A 14,514-nucleotide genomic window follows, 5' to 3' on the forward strand; every position below is an offset into this window, starting at 1 on the left:
TTAGCATGTTATTATTCTGTTAGAGTTTTTAAATATCAGGAGGCATTTTTTATGTACTGTAGATTTTTGTCCATGTAATAAGAGTGAGTTTGGAAATATAAAACACACACACACACACACACACACACACACACACACACACACACACACACACATACATATATTCATATTTAAAATAACGTCCCTGCCATTAACCGCAACCAAGACAATGGTCTCAGAACAGGTGCTGGTCCCTATTCGGTGTCAATAGAGTCAAACAAAAAGGACAAATGACTGATTATGTTTCAGTACAGGAACAATTACATCGCCAACGTGATGTATGATAAGGAGAACCACAACCCTAGTGGGATTGTAATGTGATAAACCCCGACTCACAAAAAGGTCAAATGACAGCAGGAAGTTTCTTTAGGTCCACGATGGCAGGTGGAGTTTCAACTTGAAGCTTATTCTGTCTGCCATTAACTGTCACGTTTAATCTCTCTGAACAGTGTGATTATCTCTGTAGTGTAGGGACATGTCCTCTTAACACACAAAAGCCCTTCCTCACCCCTTGTGCACCCCACAAGGCAAACCATCCTGGCCTGTGTCAGAGGAAGAACTGGTGAGTTTAAAGAGAAGAAAAGATGCACATCAATACCTCTGAGGTTCTGTTTTCAACAACCTTCCTGCAGTGTGTTCATTTCTACCATATTTTGATTAGTATATTTCAATTTATTACAAATTAATGGCTATTAGAAAATCAATTTTAATACTAATCTTGAATATTTCTGAGCTTGCCCAACAGTAGTGTTTGTGTAACTATTTAAACAAATGGTGTTCTCTTTGATCTATTTCATAAATTAAAAATTCATGAATTAATACTATTGTCATTACTGTTTGCTACTGGATATGTGAATCTGGTGGAAATGATTGAAAATCCCCTCTTTAGAAAGGGTACTGGCTACATATACTTAATTGCATCCTAACAGTTTAAAAAAAAAAATCATTTGGGATCGACAAAAAATGTAATTTGTCCTAAGAAATAATTGAAGTTCCACTAATTAAAATGTCAATTTAGTGACTTATAGACCTATTTAGATGAAATCCTAACACAATACAGTATAAACATCCCCTTGATGCATGTTTACATCACTCCAACAAATTGCTTCAAAAGACGTATCATTCTTATGGCAGTGCTTAAACCACTACTGCATACCTGTGCAGAGGGCAGCATGATATTATTTTATTATTTCCTTGTCAGCAGCGATTAAATGACCATTGAACATTTAATGCTATAATGAAGGCTGGAATTATGAGTGATGTGGTGACGGAATAGGGCAAGGTTGTGCTCTGAATTCATCTACTGACAGAACTATAACACTCACCCTTGCTCAATACATTAAAGTCATGGGTTTTACTGTATCGACCAAGAGCTTACGTCGGCTAATGTTAGGTAACTTTTGATAATATAGCTGGTGCAGCTGACATTTAACAGTAAGTTTGCTGACTTTATGACTTTTCTCTAATTGTGCTAGTGTTACACTACATTTTTAAAAAACCATTATTCTGTGATTGTCACTCGTGCTAACAGTGACTGATGTTCAGCAAAAGTTACACAGTATCGCCTTAAATATGGTTTTAAATTATCTGTGAGATTTTAAAATAAGGGGAGAACTTGGTTTTTAGCCTAGCCCAGCCTTTTACAATTGTAACTTTATTATATAACAGAGTGGATTATTTGGTGTCGTTGTATGAAACTGCACAAACAGCAAAACCAGATGCAGTACACTAAGTGCTTGTAAGGATCATATATGCTGTGTTCTGTGTTTAAGAAACAACATTAACATGATGTTTCAAAAAAAGAAAATAATCATTTAGGGATATTTTTCTTTCCTCGTTTGCTTCTTCTGCAGATACAGAGCAATTTTATTTTTCCATTTTGTAACCATGGCTCGTCTCTCTTTGCAAAAGATCTTAATTTAATTTAGGACGATCCAGTAATCACACCTTGAAGACAAGTTCCCTTCTCTCGAAGAATCCAGTGCTCAAAAAGATTTTAATTTATGCGTGAAGGTTTTCAGAGGAAAATCCTAAATGATCCAGTGTCATTTCATGTGGTATTGTATAATTGATTTAATCCACTTTCTTAACATTGGCCTCCCTCAGTTACATCTGACAGTCCTCAGGTTAATGTTGTGAAAACAGGGACCCTGTTTTTCCCAACCTGTCAAGTGGTAATTGGCCAATGGTTTCCTTTAATAACACACTGCCACGGGGACTTCAAACACCTCTTAAACTGTGTACAAAGTAATTGGTGGGGCGTGAAACAAGGAGAGCTTGCAGTAAACGTGAATCCTATGTTTTGAGTGCACCAACACATGCAATATAAGTAAATTTCCTTTGCTGATAACTTTGTGTGCTTGTCTTTATATTGCAGGTTATTCTTCAGTGCACATGAGAGAGACACAGGAAGGAAGACAGTGACAGAAACAATAAGATGAGACAATTTAATGATGGTAACTACTAAGGAGAAAAGCACAAGCCGACCTGAGGTGGTGAAATCTCTTTCAAACCGCACCACCACAAGTTCACTGCAGGCAAACCTCCATGAAAGAAACTCTGTATAAAGCCAGATACTCAATATTTTTCTGACTGGTACATGTGGACAACACCATCCATCAATGAAGAGGAGACAAATAAAAGGATTGTTTCTGGCCCTGAGAACAATTCAACATCCAGCTGATTTTTCAACAGGATCGTCTCAGCTGCACTGAAACCACAGCAGTATCACCCTCTTCTCATATTTTTTTGGCTCTGCTCAAGACTCAAAGAGAAGCACCAATGGCCTGCAGCTTAGGCATGGTGATGAGTGCCTTGTTGTGGTCTGTAACCATTGTATATTTAACTCATATTGGCAGAGTCAGTGGAGACTGCTGGTTAATTGAGGGTGAAAAGGGCTTTGTATGGCTTGCAATTTGCAGCCAAAACCAACCACCCTATGAGGCCATCCCACAGCATATCAACAGCACCATTGTGGACCTTCGTTTGAATGAAAACAAAATCAAAAGTATCCATTATTCTGCCCTTAGTCGCTTTGCCAACTTGACTTACCTGAACCTGACAAAGAATGAAATCTCCTACATAGAGGATGGGGCCTTTTCTGCTCAGTTTAACTTACAAGTCCTTCAAATGGGCTTCAACAAGCTGCGGAACCTGACAGAGGGAATCCTCAGGGGTTTAGGAAAGCTGCAGTACCTCTACCTCCAGGCAAACCTGATTGAGACTGTGACACCCAATGCCTTTTGGGAATGCCCCAACATAGAGAACATTGACCTCTCCATGAACCGAATCCAGCAGTTAGACGGGTCCACGTTTACAAGTCTGAATAAACTGACCACCTGCGAGCTGTACACAAACCCTTTCAACTGCTCATGTGAATTACTTGGTTTTGTCAAATGGCTCTCAGTTTTCCCGAACAGGACGAATGAGCGGATGGTCTGCGACTCCCCGCCTGGCGTCTCTGGTTATAGTTTACTGAGCCAGAATCCTAACAATCCAGCATTTCGAAATGCACTTCACATGCTCACGACTGTGTGTACTGATGACTATGTGACACCATTTATTGCCGTGCCCACTGAGTCTACAACACCCCCACCGGACTCAACACTTTGTGGGCTGGAAGACTGTCCCTCAGGGACAGAACCAGAAGATATTACCATCAGTGCAACCTACAGCAGTGTGGAAGTAACGCCTCTGATGAAAGTGAAGCAAGTATCAAATACAGGTGCCACCATTACAGTTCAGATTCCTCATCCTTACAAGAAGATGTACATCCTGGTTCTGTACAACAATAGCTTCTTCACAGATATTCAAAACCTGAAAGATATAAAGGAGGATATTGAACTAAAAAACCTTAAACCCCACACTAACTACACATACTGTGTTGCTTCAATACGTAACTCTCTTAGACATAATCACACTTGTCTGACAGTCACCACTGGCCCTCGAATTGAAAAGGACAGAGCTGTAAACAATGCAACTGCTACTCATTATATTATGACAATTTTAGGCTGCCTCTTTAGCATGGTCATTTTTCTTGGGGTGGTTTACTATTGCTTGCGAAGAAAGCGTCAGCAAGATGAAAAGCACAAAAAATCAGGTAGCCTGAAGAAAAATATAATGGAACTCAAATATGGACAAGAACTGGAAGGAGGGACTATTTCCCGAATGTCGCAGAAGCAGTTGTTGGCTGGGGAGAGCATGGCACGTATGCCGTACTTACCATCTACTGGTGAAATGGATCAATACAAATTTCAAGAGATAAGTGATACTCCTAAAATGATGAAGGGAAATTACATGGAGGTGCGAAGTGTGGACCACCATGAACGCAGGGAGTGTGACATGGGAATGGCTGGGAATAGTCAGGGTTCAGTGGCAGAGATTTCCACCATTGCCAAAGAGGTGGATAAAGTCAATCAGATAATTAACAACTGTATAGATGCTCTAAAGTCAGAATCCACCTCTTTTCAAGGGGTGAAATCTGGAGCAGTGTCCACAGGAGAGCCTCAGCTCGTACTGATATCAGAACACCCACAGAGTAAATCTGGCCTTCTGTCCCCAGCATACAAGGACAGCTACCATCATTCTCTGCAGAGGCATCGGACCTCTGATGTCTCACCAAAGAGGCCCAGCACTGCCACAGGAGGGCCCATGCGAAGCCCCAGGCCTTATCGCCCTGAATCCAAGTACATAGAGAAAACCTCCCCAACAAGAGAGACCATCCTCACTGTAACACCTGCTTCCACCATCCTGAGGGCTGAGGCAGAGAAGATCCGTCAGTACAGTGACCACCGGCACTCTTACCCTGATGCTCAGATAGAGGAGCTTGAAGGACCTGACAGCCACAAGTCCTCCATGTTGGAGCCTCTTACTCACTCCCGCTCCAGAGACTTAGCATATTCCCAGCTGTCATCTCAGTATCACAATCTAAGCTACTCCTCCAGTCCAGAGTATTACTGCAAACCTTCACACAGCATCTGGGAGCGGTTCAAACTCCACCGGAAACGGCACAAAGATGAGGAGTACATGGCTGCAGGTCACGCACTGCGTAAGAAAGTCCAGTTTGCAAAGGATGAGGACCTCCATGATATTTTAGACTACTGGAAAGGTGTATCAGCCCAACATAAATCATAACCTCTTTAGCTGTTTTTAAAATGGACCACACATTGCAGAAATGACACAAGAACCTCATCTGACAATTGAATCAGTGGAAACTTCCATATTATAATCAACTACTCACTCACCTGTATAAAATTATCTTTTGACTGTGGAAAATGGGGTAAAGATTCTTTAAATTTGTCATATTATGTAAAGCATCCAACAGGAAAAATTTTATCTATCAAAGAGAAAATATATTGCAAATTAATTATATATATATGTGACAATGGATTATAGGTTTTTGGGTACCGCATGGCCAAGTCCTGTGACAGTGGATTTGCTGTTGTGTAATATGAAACTACTATATGAAGATGTGTCTAATGAAACCTCAATATTTTTTGAAGAACTATCTGGACCTTTCATTCAAAAAGAACTTTCTTTTCCTTCCCTCCCTGCATTTATTTAATTCAACAAAACTATGTACAGATATGGGTTTCTATATTTGCAATGTTTGCTGTGTAAATGGAAATGTATTAGTGGATGAATCAGGTTTATCAAATGGAGCGCTGCTTATTTAGATTATCTTGTTGCGAAAGAATGGCATGTCCCACTTTAAACCTGTCAGAACATTTGTCATTTTAACCATCACTGCCAATGTTTTTTTGTTTTTTTTTATTCTTATTTTTCTTAAAGCTTTTACACGCATCTACAAGATACAGATGGATTCAGTTTTAAAGTCCCCTAAATGGAACGATGCAGTATTCACTGGATGGTTTCTGGTAGACGTCATGCAGGCAAGATGCAGTATATCACATGCTGTAATGAAGCTGAGTCATCAGTTTTCGTGAACCATGGTTTGTGTCTGTAGTACCAAAGTGGAAAAGCTGAAATGTTTACAATATTTCAGCATGATCTGGGAACCGTATGAACATACAGCAGTAGATCCACGTTGACTTCCTCTCTTTTCATTGTATCAGTTACTCCTTTACACATTGGGAAACAATAATATCCACACACACAATATGGTATTGAGAGCCCATTATTAATCACTAACGCTTCAAAGGGAAGGCAGCTGTCACCTGTTGTTGCGACATACAGATAGCTGTTCTTCCCTGTAAGCGAGCCCGATGGATGAATGTAACAGATACATATTCTGATCTGTCTATGGCAGCTTTTATGTGTATTTTCAAGGAAGTATTTATTTAGTGCTATAACCGGCTGTGTTTTTTTCCTTTGCTTTAATATTTCTCCCAGTGTATTATATTGCATAATGTTTGATCCGATAAATGCAGGAAAGTAGTCTGTTATTCGGCTGGGCCTTGTTGCTTGCTGAGAGGTTTCATTTTATTTTTAACTGCTAGGCTGTCAAATCTTTTTGTATATTATGAAAGCTACGTACAAGATGAATATGAACATGCTAGAGTAAAATTTGAGAATGTGAAACTGAATCCTCTGACGTACTGGCTGTGAATTTGTATATGATGAAATTTTTTGAGTAAATATAAGACTTAACACTTTTTCTTTGAAAGTTGTTTATATAACTTATTCCGAACAGGCTCATAATGATTCATTGCATATTTATGAATAAGAAATAAATATGTTTTCAATTTTCCTACTCATCTGCAACAAGGATGTGGATTTCTGTAACAGCAGAGAAGAGCTCTTTGAGGTTAAGCAGCTGAATTTCATATCAGTCATTTTAGGGTTGCAGAGATATTTTAAAAAATCTCAACTGCTATTGTATAATTTTTTGCTGAATTGCAATTATGATTACAATGTATGATTAGTCTCAATTTAAGGAAACAGAGAGAACTACTTTCCAAGTATCAGCAGCTCTCGTTAGTCAAGTGTCCATTCAAACTTAGTGCAAATTTTAACCAAATTATCAGAAAATCTTCGAAAGAAAATGCTGTTGAGTGCGTTTCCGTTCGCTACTCTTATGTGAATATTAGGAGTTTGCTGCATCGAGAGCAACAGTTGATGGTGCTAACTCTCAACAAGATGAGGTCATTTAAAGAGCACCAATCAAACCTCAGCTTCCGCAAATGAAAACAATGTTGAAAACATGATGGAAATATGGCATTTATTAGATTTAAAGCATTATTTTGAGGAAGGCAACAGTCTCCTCAACTTTTTTCCAATATTTCTGCTTTTTCTCAAATTTTTGATGTTTCCACTCAATCTCCTTTATGTGCAAAGTGAGAATACTCATGAACACAGGTTCATGGAGACTCACTTATTGTGGCTGCTCAATAAATTTCAATAAAACCAACTAGTACTTTATTATGTTGGACAGCCCTAATAAAACTTTGCCCAGAATCTGTGGTGCTTTAAATAAAACACAAACACTATCTCCAGTTGACAGATGATGATCCACTTTTTGGAACACAAATATCTTTTTGGTTTTCGTCTTTAACATCAGGCAAACCATTCTGTTCTGCTTTGATTCTTGTTGCATTTTTCCAGAGATGCTGTGTGTCAGATCACTTCACCTGCACCTCTATTTCTGTTTAACTTCAGTTTTGGTCACATGGCATATTTTGCATAATCCAAAAGTAGGTGCCAACATCAACATCAGAGTGTAAACAAATATAAATATTTTTATATTTATATATTTTGTCACTTCCACACCAAGGAATTGAAAAATATTAACACAGGGCAGATATATACTGCTATGTATGTACTGTGAATTGAGATAGTAGAGCTGAACTTAGGGAATGAATTTGTCTAGTGACATATTTTGTCATTGACTCGTTTTTGTTCCATAAGACACTGAGTACGCAAGTGTACCTGCAGGCATCAGATAGTCTGTTTGTGTTTTTCTGTGTCATAATGCTACGTCCATTTCATGTAAGTGTGTCATGATGCTGTTATTATTCATTAATGTGAAATGAAGCATTCATGAGCCTGATGTGAATGTGTTATGTAAGCACCTTGTAAAATGTTAACTTGGTTGTCTGACTTAATATTTCAACCGCCTTAAGATTTTGTGATATGTGTACAAGTGTAAATTACCTTTTGTTTTATTTCACTGTTGATGCTGTGGACGAGTCTCCATTTGTTGTTATTTTTATAAAAGCATTTCAGTATCTTCTGAGAGCTGTCAGGTTTCTAGTTCATTTAGCTATTTAGCAACATGTTTTTATACTGCATACTGTAGCACTTCTGTGTCTAATAAGAGTTACAAGTGTTGAGAAAACCTCTAGAAAGATCAACAGTTGTTGTTCAATTGCATCAAAACAAACAAGAGCACAAAAATGTGTTTTTTTTTAATTTTATTTCTTAATACTATGTTATCTGCTTTCAGACAAAGTACTGTGAAATAAAGTTAAGGGTGCACATACAGTATACACTCAGCATCTTTATTATGACTTTAATGCCAGGATCAGTTTCTCTAACGGCCACTGTCCACCGGATCTGGCCGCGTCATGTTCAGGGTCAGCTCTCCACGCACATGATGCGTCATGTCCACCGGCTCCATGACCATGACCACTTGCTGCTCTTTTCATGGCTCTGCACCCAGTTAATTTTTTTGCTGGAGCAGCTCACATCTCATAGCAGTGAAATTCACGTCCAAACTGGATTTTTGACGGCCACGTCTGATATATTATAATATATAATATATTTTAAAACGATATATTGGCCGTTCATATTTCTTTTAACAGGGGTCAACATTTTTAAAGAATTGTGACCAAGATAGATTATGAGCTCAATATTTAACAGTTAAATAAAAAAAATAAAAAAATCAACTTATCTGTGCTCTCTGGTAGATAAACTATGTAACAATGACAATGTTTCTATATTAACTAAACCCTAGTGTAGCATTTCTGTACTTCTGCCTTCTGCTCTATATTATTCTGGCCGATTTTTATCAGTCTAGCTCTAGAATGTGTATAAATGCCTATATTTATTGCCAGTTTATTTAATATTCTATGATGCAATTGCATTTGCTACTGACTTCGTCTTAACACCACCAAAAGTATGTATGTATGTTTGTAGTTAGTGAGAAGTAGGCAGAAAGAGAGTAAGTAAAAATGCAAGAGAGGGAGGTAGAGACAGCTCTCTGATCACAAAGAGTGTGTTTACTGAACTGCAGTTGAATTCACAATATAGTTGTTCTTATTTAAATAGGTTTCTTTTTCTACTGTCAGACAACAGAACGAGTTAGAAATAACCTCGCTGCTCATAAATACAATTTTTACCCATAGTCACTGCCAAGCTGCTACACTGCAGATGAAATAATTATTTTATCACCATTACAACATCACACAAAACAAACAAAAATCCAGGTTAACCTTTTAAAATACACCGCCCCAACCCTTAGGATGCTTTGGCCTTTGTAGCACTACTTCAGGTGTGTTCTGGTCTGTACTGGACTCATTCTTCACACAACCTGGACAACTTTGTTTGAAAGGTCAATGTGTCCTGATTCCATCTATGCAAAGCATTTAGGATCCACATCACTGCAACAGCTCTTGACACAGAATTGGTCCAGAGTTGTAGCTATGACCCCAAAGTGTTTTCCATACAAAAGGTCTTACTGAAGGCCTTATAGTCCCTATTTCAGGCCAAAAAAATCGTTGAGGCAAAACATGTTTACATTCCTACCATGATTGTGCCTCTATAACTTTGGTTCAGTATCTTGTTTACTCTTTCTGACTTTTTGGTTGTAAGATTTAAAGGGTTACCTGTCAGAGGAGACCAGTGTTATGACTGTAATCAAAAGGGTTGAGGAACAGTGACCTTTTTATTTTGGGTACATTATTCCTGGGCTTGTACACATGGGGGTGTGTGGTGTCAGGAGTCAGGATAATGACAGCTGTGCTGCGTTATGAGCTATATTGCCATTTAAAATAACGATGACGGGAAAAACTAAGAGTTTGCACGAAGCATCTGTCACCACATCTAAATGAGCCGAAAATGTGTTTTTTGAGTAAGCTTGTAAAACACGAGGTAATGTCGAAAAAAAACCCTCAGCTGTATTACAAATGTATTTGCTGAAGAACAGATGCTCCTCTTTTGAAACATTTCCAACCGACATTGAAAATGTGGTGGAGCCGTGACTGAGCCGGAGCACAACCAGAACATAACACAGCCGGATCCAGTGAACATAAGATGTAAGATGGCATTAGTCTATACTTAAGCAAAGTAGGTAATTGATAGTAATACTTCAAAGGCAGCATTATGAACGCCAGTTGGTAAAAACCTTTTATGTTAATGAAAATAAAAAAACAATACCATTTTCTTTGGGAAAAATAAGTAGCCCTCCTGTCCATTAGTGCCAAGACCTGTCCTACCATTTTTCATCATTAATGCAAACATTTATGCAACAAGGTGCTCAAAGGAGCTCAACTTATCTAAATCATAAAACAAGCCTTTGTCTTAAGTATAAAACCTGTTGTTCTTGAGTAACTGAACCCCAATTTACTGCTGTATACATTAGGAGTGTAACTGTGCAAATGTGCAGGTGGATATTTTTGTGGCTCATCATGACATCCCATGTGCCATACTGGGCCTGGAGTGCATTAAAGGTCAGATCAAGTCAAGTCAGCTTGCACAGCTGGTAATGGTGCACCAATATAGAACTCCCCAATAATCACGTCAGCTCCTTTCATGTCGGTTTCACTTGTCTGTCTCATTTTGACATAAATTATTTCCATGTACAGCTCGTCACATATTTTAATGTGATTAAGGGGATAATGAAACTAAGCACTGATAGATTAACTAACAAAATGACCCTATATTTTCTGAACCCATGTTTTTCGTTTGGTGTATATTTTTTGTTCCAGTAAACAACTGGCCAAACACACAATGTGGTGAGGTTAGGTGATAATATTGCCAGTTCTAAACAGTATTATATATTTCCAGGTATAGAAAATGGTAACAGTAAATGTTAAAAGTAAAAGTTCTGGATGTCACCCTCTCAAAATGCAAGAGCAGCGGTGTCTTTCCGTGCCATTTTACCACAATCATACAGGGAGAAAATAAGCAGGAATACATCAACGAAAGTAGCGTCAACAGCCCATAGCATAATTCTGTGTGTCCTTACACCCACCATTCACCAAAAGCAAAAGTTCAGGCCCATTCACAGAGTGAAAATCATCATATTATCATATTCTATGACTTTGCTCCTCCTAGGTCTGCTTTCTGGAAGCACAGTATGAGTGGTAAATACCTGCAGGGGCTGCTGATTGGCAGATACAAGCAAACGAGTACACCGTCCTGACAGCATTCAAAAAATCACAGAAGCAGACCAAGGCTGTGTTCTGACCATCTCACTTAGTTCTGTTATATTTGCCGTCTTCCAAGAACTGTATAAATTACTACACTGGATATCTGTTAATTCTCAAGATAAACAAAAACTGTTCCATACCTGAAGCTGAAAGGAGTCTTATCAGCATGCTGCTTGCCTCATATACTGTACACTGCCCGGGAATTGCTCTTTACTTCTTTCCTAAAAAATACAATAAACTCCAACAACAAAGCAATAACCATATAGATGTACTTAGCTTGACTCCCCTCTGCCATCGGTAGCTTGTTTACATTGCTGCTTTTGCTACCTTTCCCTTGCAGTTTGCTTGTTTGGCTTGCCTGGAGGGAAATGGAAGGGGCAGACTGTGAAAGGCATTGACTTTGATTTGCTCTTGTTAGTCACATCACTGAACAACAGAGGTTAGAATTAAGGCAGAATTTACACACAGATTCAACCTGTAACCCCTCACTTAATCTTTGTATGGCAGGGGCAATGCTGGACCAGCCACCAAGAGTTGAAAGTTTTAGAGCTGCAGAGTCAGGATACATTATTTAAGAAATGTGGATGTCTGTACAAAATTTTGTCTTTAGATAATTTCACTGGATAAATTAAAACTTTGACCTGGATGAGTGTCTGTAAAAAATTTCAGGCAAGCCATCCAACAGTTGTTAAGACATTTCACTGAAAGCCAAAAATGTCTAACTGCAGGTGGTTCCAGTGGAGAAGCCAGGGGATCATCAAAGTCACTAAGATTCGTCCTCTGGGAACCACAAATTTCTATAGTATTTTAGTCAGGACCAAAGTGGTGAACGAACCGTCCATCAGACAGACAGACAGACCCTACCATGGTAACCATGCTGCTAAAAATGCATATGGTCTGCCATGGAAAAGGGTCAGCAGATGTGTTTGTGAGCCTGAAAACCATCCAAAGCGTAAGGCTCTTTATAGAAATGTGATATATTTTTTAAGACAAGAATTGTAATAACTAAAGCATAAGTAGTGCTCACTGCCTGGTTCAGGGGAATTGCTCTCTCTGTTTGAAAACAACAGCTCAGTTGGCACACAGCATGAATCATGAATCACCAAATGTAAACAGGCATCCATGATATGAGGTTCCAACTCCTCTAACCCCACCCAACACTGCTGTAAGCTTGTACTTGAGCAGAATTTCGAGAATTTTTGGATTTCACTTATGAAACCCCAAATCCCAACTGCTGAATAGCAATTTATGATGATTAATAAGTGTTCAAAATCCACTGCCCTCCCTTTAATTACCCATTGAGTGTTTATTATTTAGGGAATAATGAATGTGAGAACTGGTGAGTGATTTCAGACTGAACTCTGAGCTGTAGACTCCATCATGTCATGGTTGAGAAAACAGGGCGCAGTGCACTGATCACAGAACTGGGGCTTTACCCAAGAGTTTATGTTGATCCTGAGCAAACAAATATTTTAGGGAACACAGCATAATAATGAGAAAAAAAAAGGTCAACCTAATCCCAGAACACACAACATGTTGTTTCTGGATTTCTTCCCGGGAAGAGCGATACTGTGAAAAGACAAAGATCATGTCCATAGTGGAGGTGGAACACAAGCCAGAAATATTACTTTAATTTTAAGACATTTTTTACACATAAACGCACATAAACGCCCTCCCTGTCATCCTTTCCACGAAGATTAGCAATGGAGACCCTCTATCCCTGGAAAAGGCACAGAGTGCATTAATTAGCTGTCAGCAGAGCATGACTAAGGTTCGGAGTTTAGAGTATTTGAGGGGAGGAACCATCACAAGTTCCTTGGCTCTTGTCAAACTCAATGTCTAATTGGATATGGGTGATCAACTAAGATGAACTGAGCAAATACAGTGGGCTCTAAAATGAGATCTGCACTAAGACCAAAGCTCAAATCACTAGGATAATTAACAGATTGAGCTCGCATAAAGCTGCTTTGCAGGGTGATGAAATAAGCTAATAGCATTTCCAGCGTAGACAGCGACCAGCAGGGTCTCTGGGGAAAATACGGCTTGCAAACAAAATTTTAAAATGTCTTTGAATGTGATACATTAATTTAGATATTAAAAAATGATTTGCATTCAGCAGCAGTACAGTTTTGGGGTACTTGTACTTTACTTGAGTATTTCCATTTTATGCTACTTAATACTCCTACTCCACTATAATTTCAGAGATAAAAACACTGTATTTTTACTCCACTATTTGACAGGTGTAGTCACTAATTACCTTCCAGAGTAGCATGTTCCATACTGTTGGTTACAAAATACAATGCATTGCTAAAAATTTAACCTAGTGGTTCCCAGCCTTTCTGGCTATTGACCCCGTTGGGACCCCTTGTCGAGTTTCAGTTCCACCAAAGAGACATTACCCCTCTAAACATCTTACATTGTTTCATTTTTAAAAATTATCCCAAATTTTACCAAAAAAAAAAAAAAAGAAAAGATTAGACCATAGTCCATTTAGAAAGAAGTTGGACTGCAACTAACGATTATTTTTGTCATTGATTAATATGCCAAGTATTTTCTCTATTAATCATTTGGTCTATAAAACATCAGAAAACTGTGTAAAATGCCTGTTTGAAAAATTGTTAGAGGTAAAAGGTCCCTTTATCAAATGTCTAATTTTATCTAACCAACAGTCCAAAGCCAAAAGATATGAAATTGAGTACAATGTAATACACAAAAAAGGAAATTGTCCCATTTTAGACGGTATAACTGTCAAATGTTTGGAATTTTTGCTTATAAAATGACTAAAACAGTGATCGGCAGTGATCAAGATAGTTGCAGATTAATATATAAGTCAAATGACAGAAAATTTATCAACTGCTTGATGCATCAGCAGCAACAGTCTACTAATGTAGTATATGATAATCGGTCAAAAGAGACAATTTTCTTGTAATGGAGTATTTTTAAATCATGGTATTGGTGCTTTTACTTAAGTAAAGTAACACTTTCATCCGTAGCTAAATGACTAACGTGCTTACTGTTGTGGATTATCCCCCGAGGAAGAATTTTATGAATGAATCTATAACTTTTTTTTTTTTTTTTTTTTTAAACCAAGGGGTGTTGAAGCCTGTGATCTATGAGCAACTTCGTGTTGACAGGCTGAAACTCT

The 14,514-nt window shown here is 38.3% G+C and overlaps 2 protein-coding genes across 2 annotated transcripts in view; one reads left to right on the forward strand and one right to left on the reverse strand.

Moving 5' to 3' along the window:
• Nucleotides 1-5,172, forward strand: part of elfn1a (extracellular leucine-rich repeat and fibronectin type III domain containing 1a) — a 39,904-nt gene extending 34,732 nt beyond the window's left edge. Inside the window, 1 exon segment of the mRNA XM_040117555.1 lies at nt 2,898-5,172. Coding sequence (XP_039973489.1) covers nt 2,898-5,172 — 2,275 coding nt within the window.
• psmg3 (proteasome (prosome, macropain) assembly chaperone 3) overlaps nt 1-14,514 on the reverse strand; it is a 185,019-nt gene that overhangs the window by 117,003 nt on the left and 53,502 nt on the right. The window lies entirely within an intron of this gene.

This window comes from Xiphias gladius, chromosome 3, assembly GCF_016859285.1.
Source record: "Xiphias gladius isolate SHS-SW01 ecotype Sanya breed wild chromosome 3, ASM1685928v1, whole genome shotgun sequence".
Lineage (NCBI taxonomy): Eukaryota > Metazoa > Chordata > Actinopteri > Istiophoriformes > Xiphiidae > Xiphias > Xiphias gladius.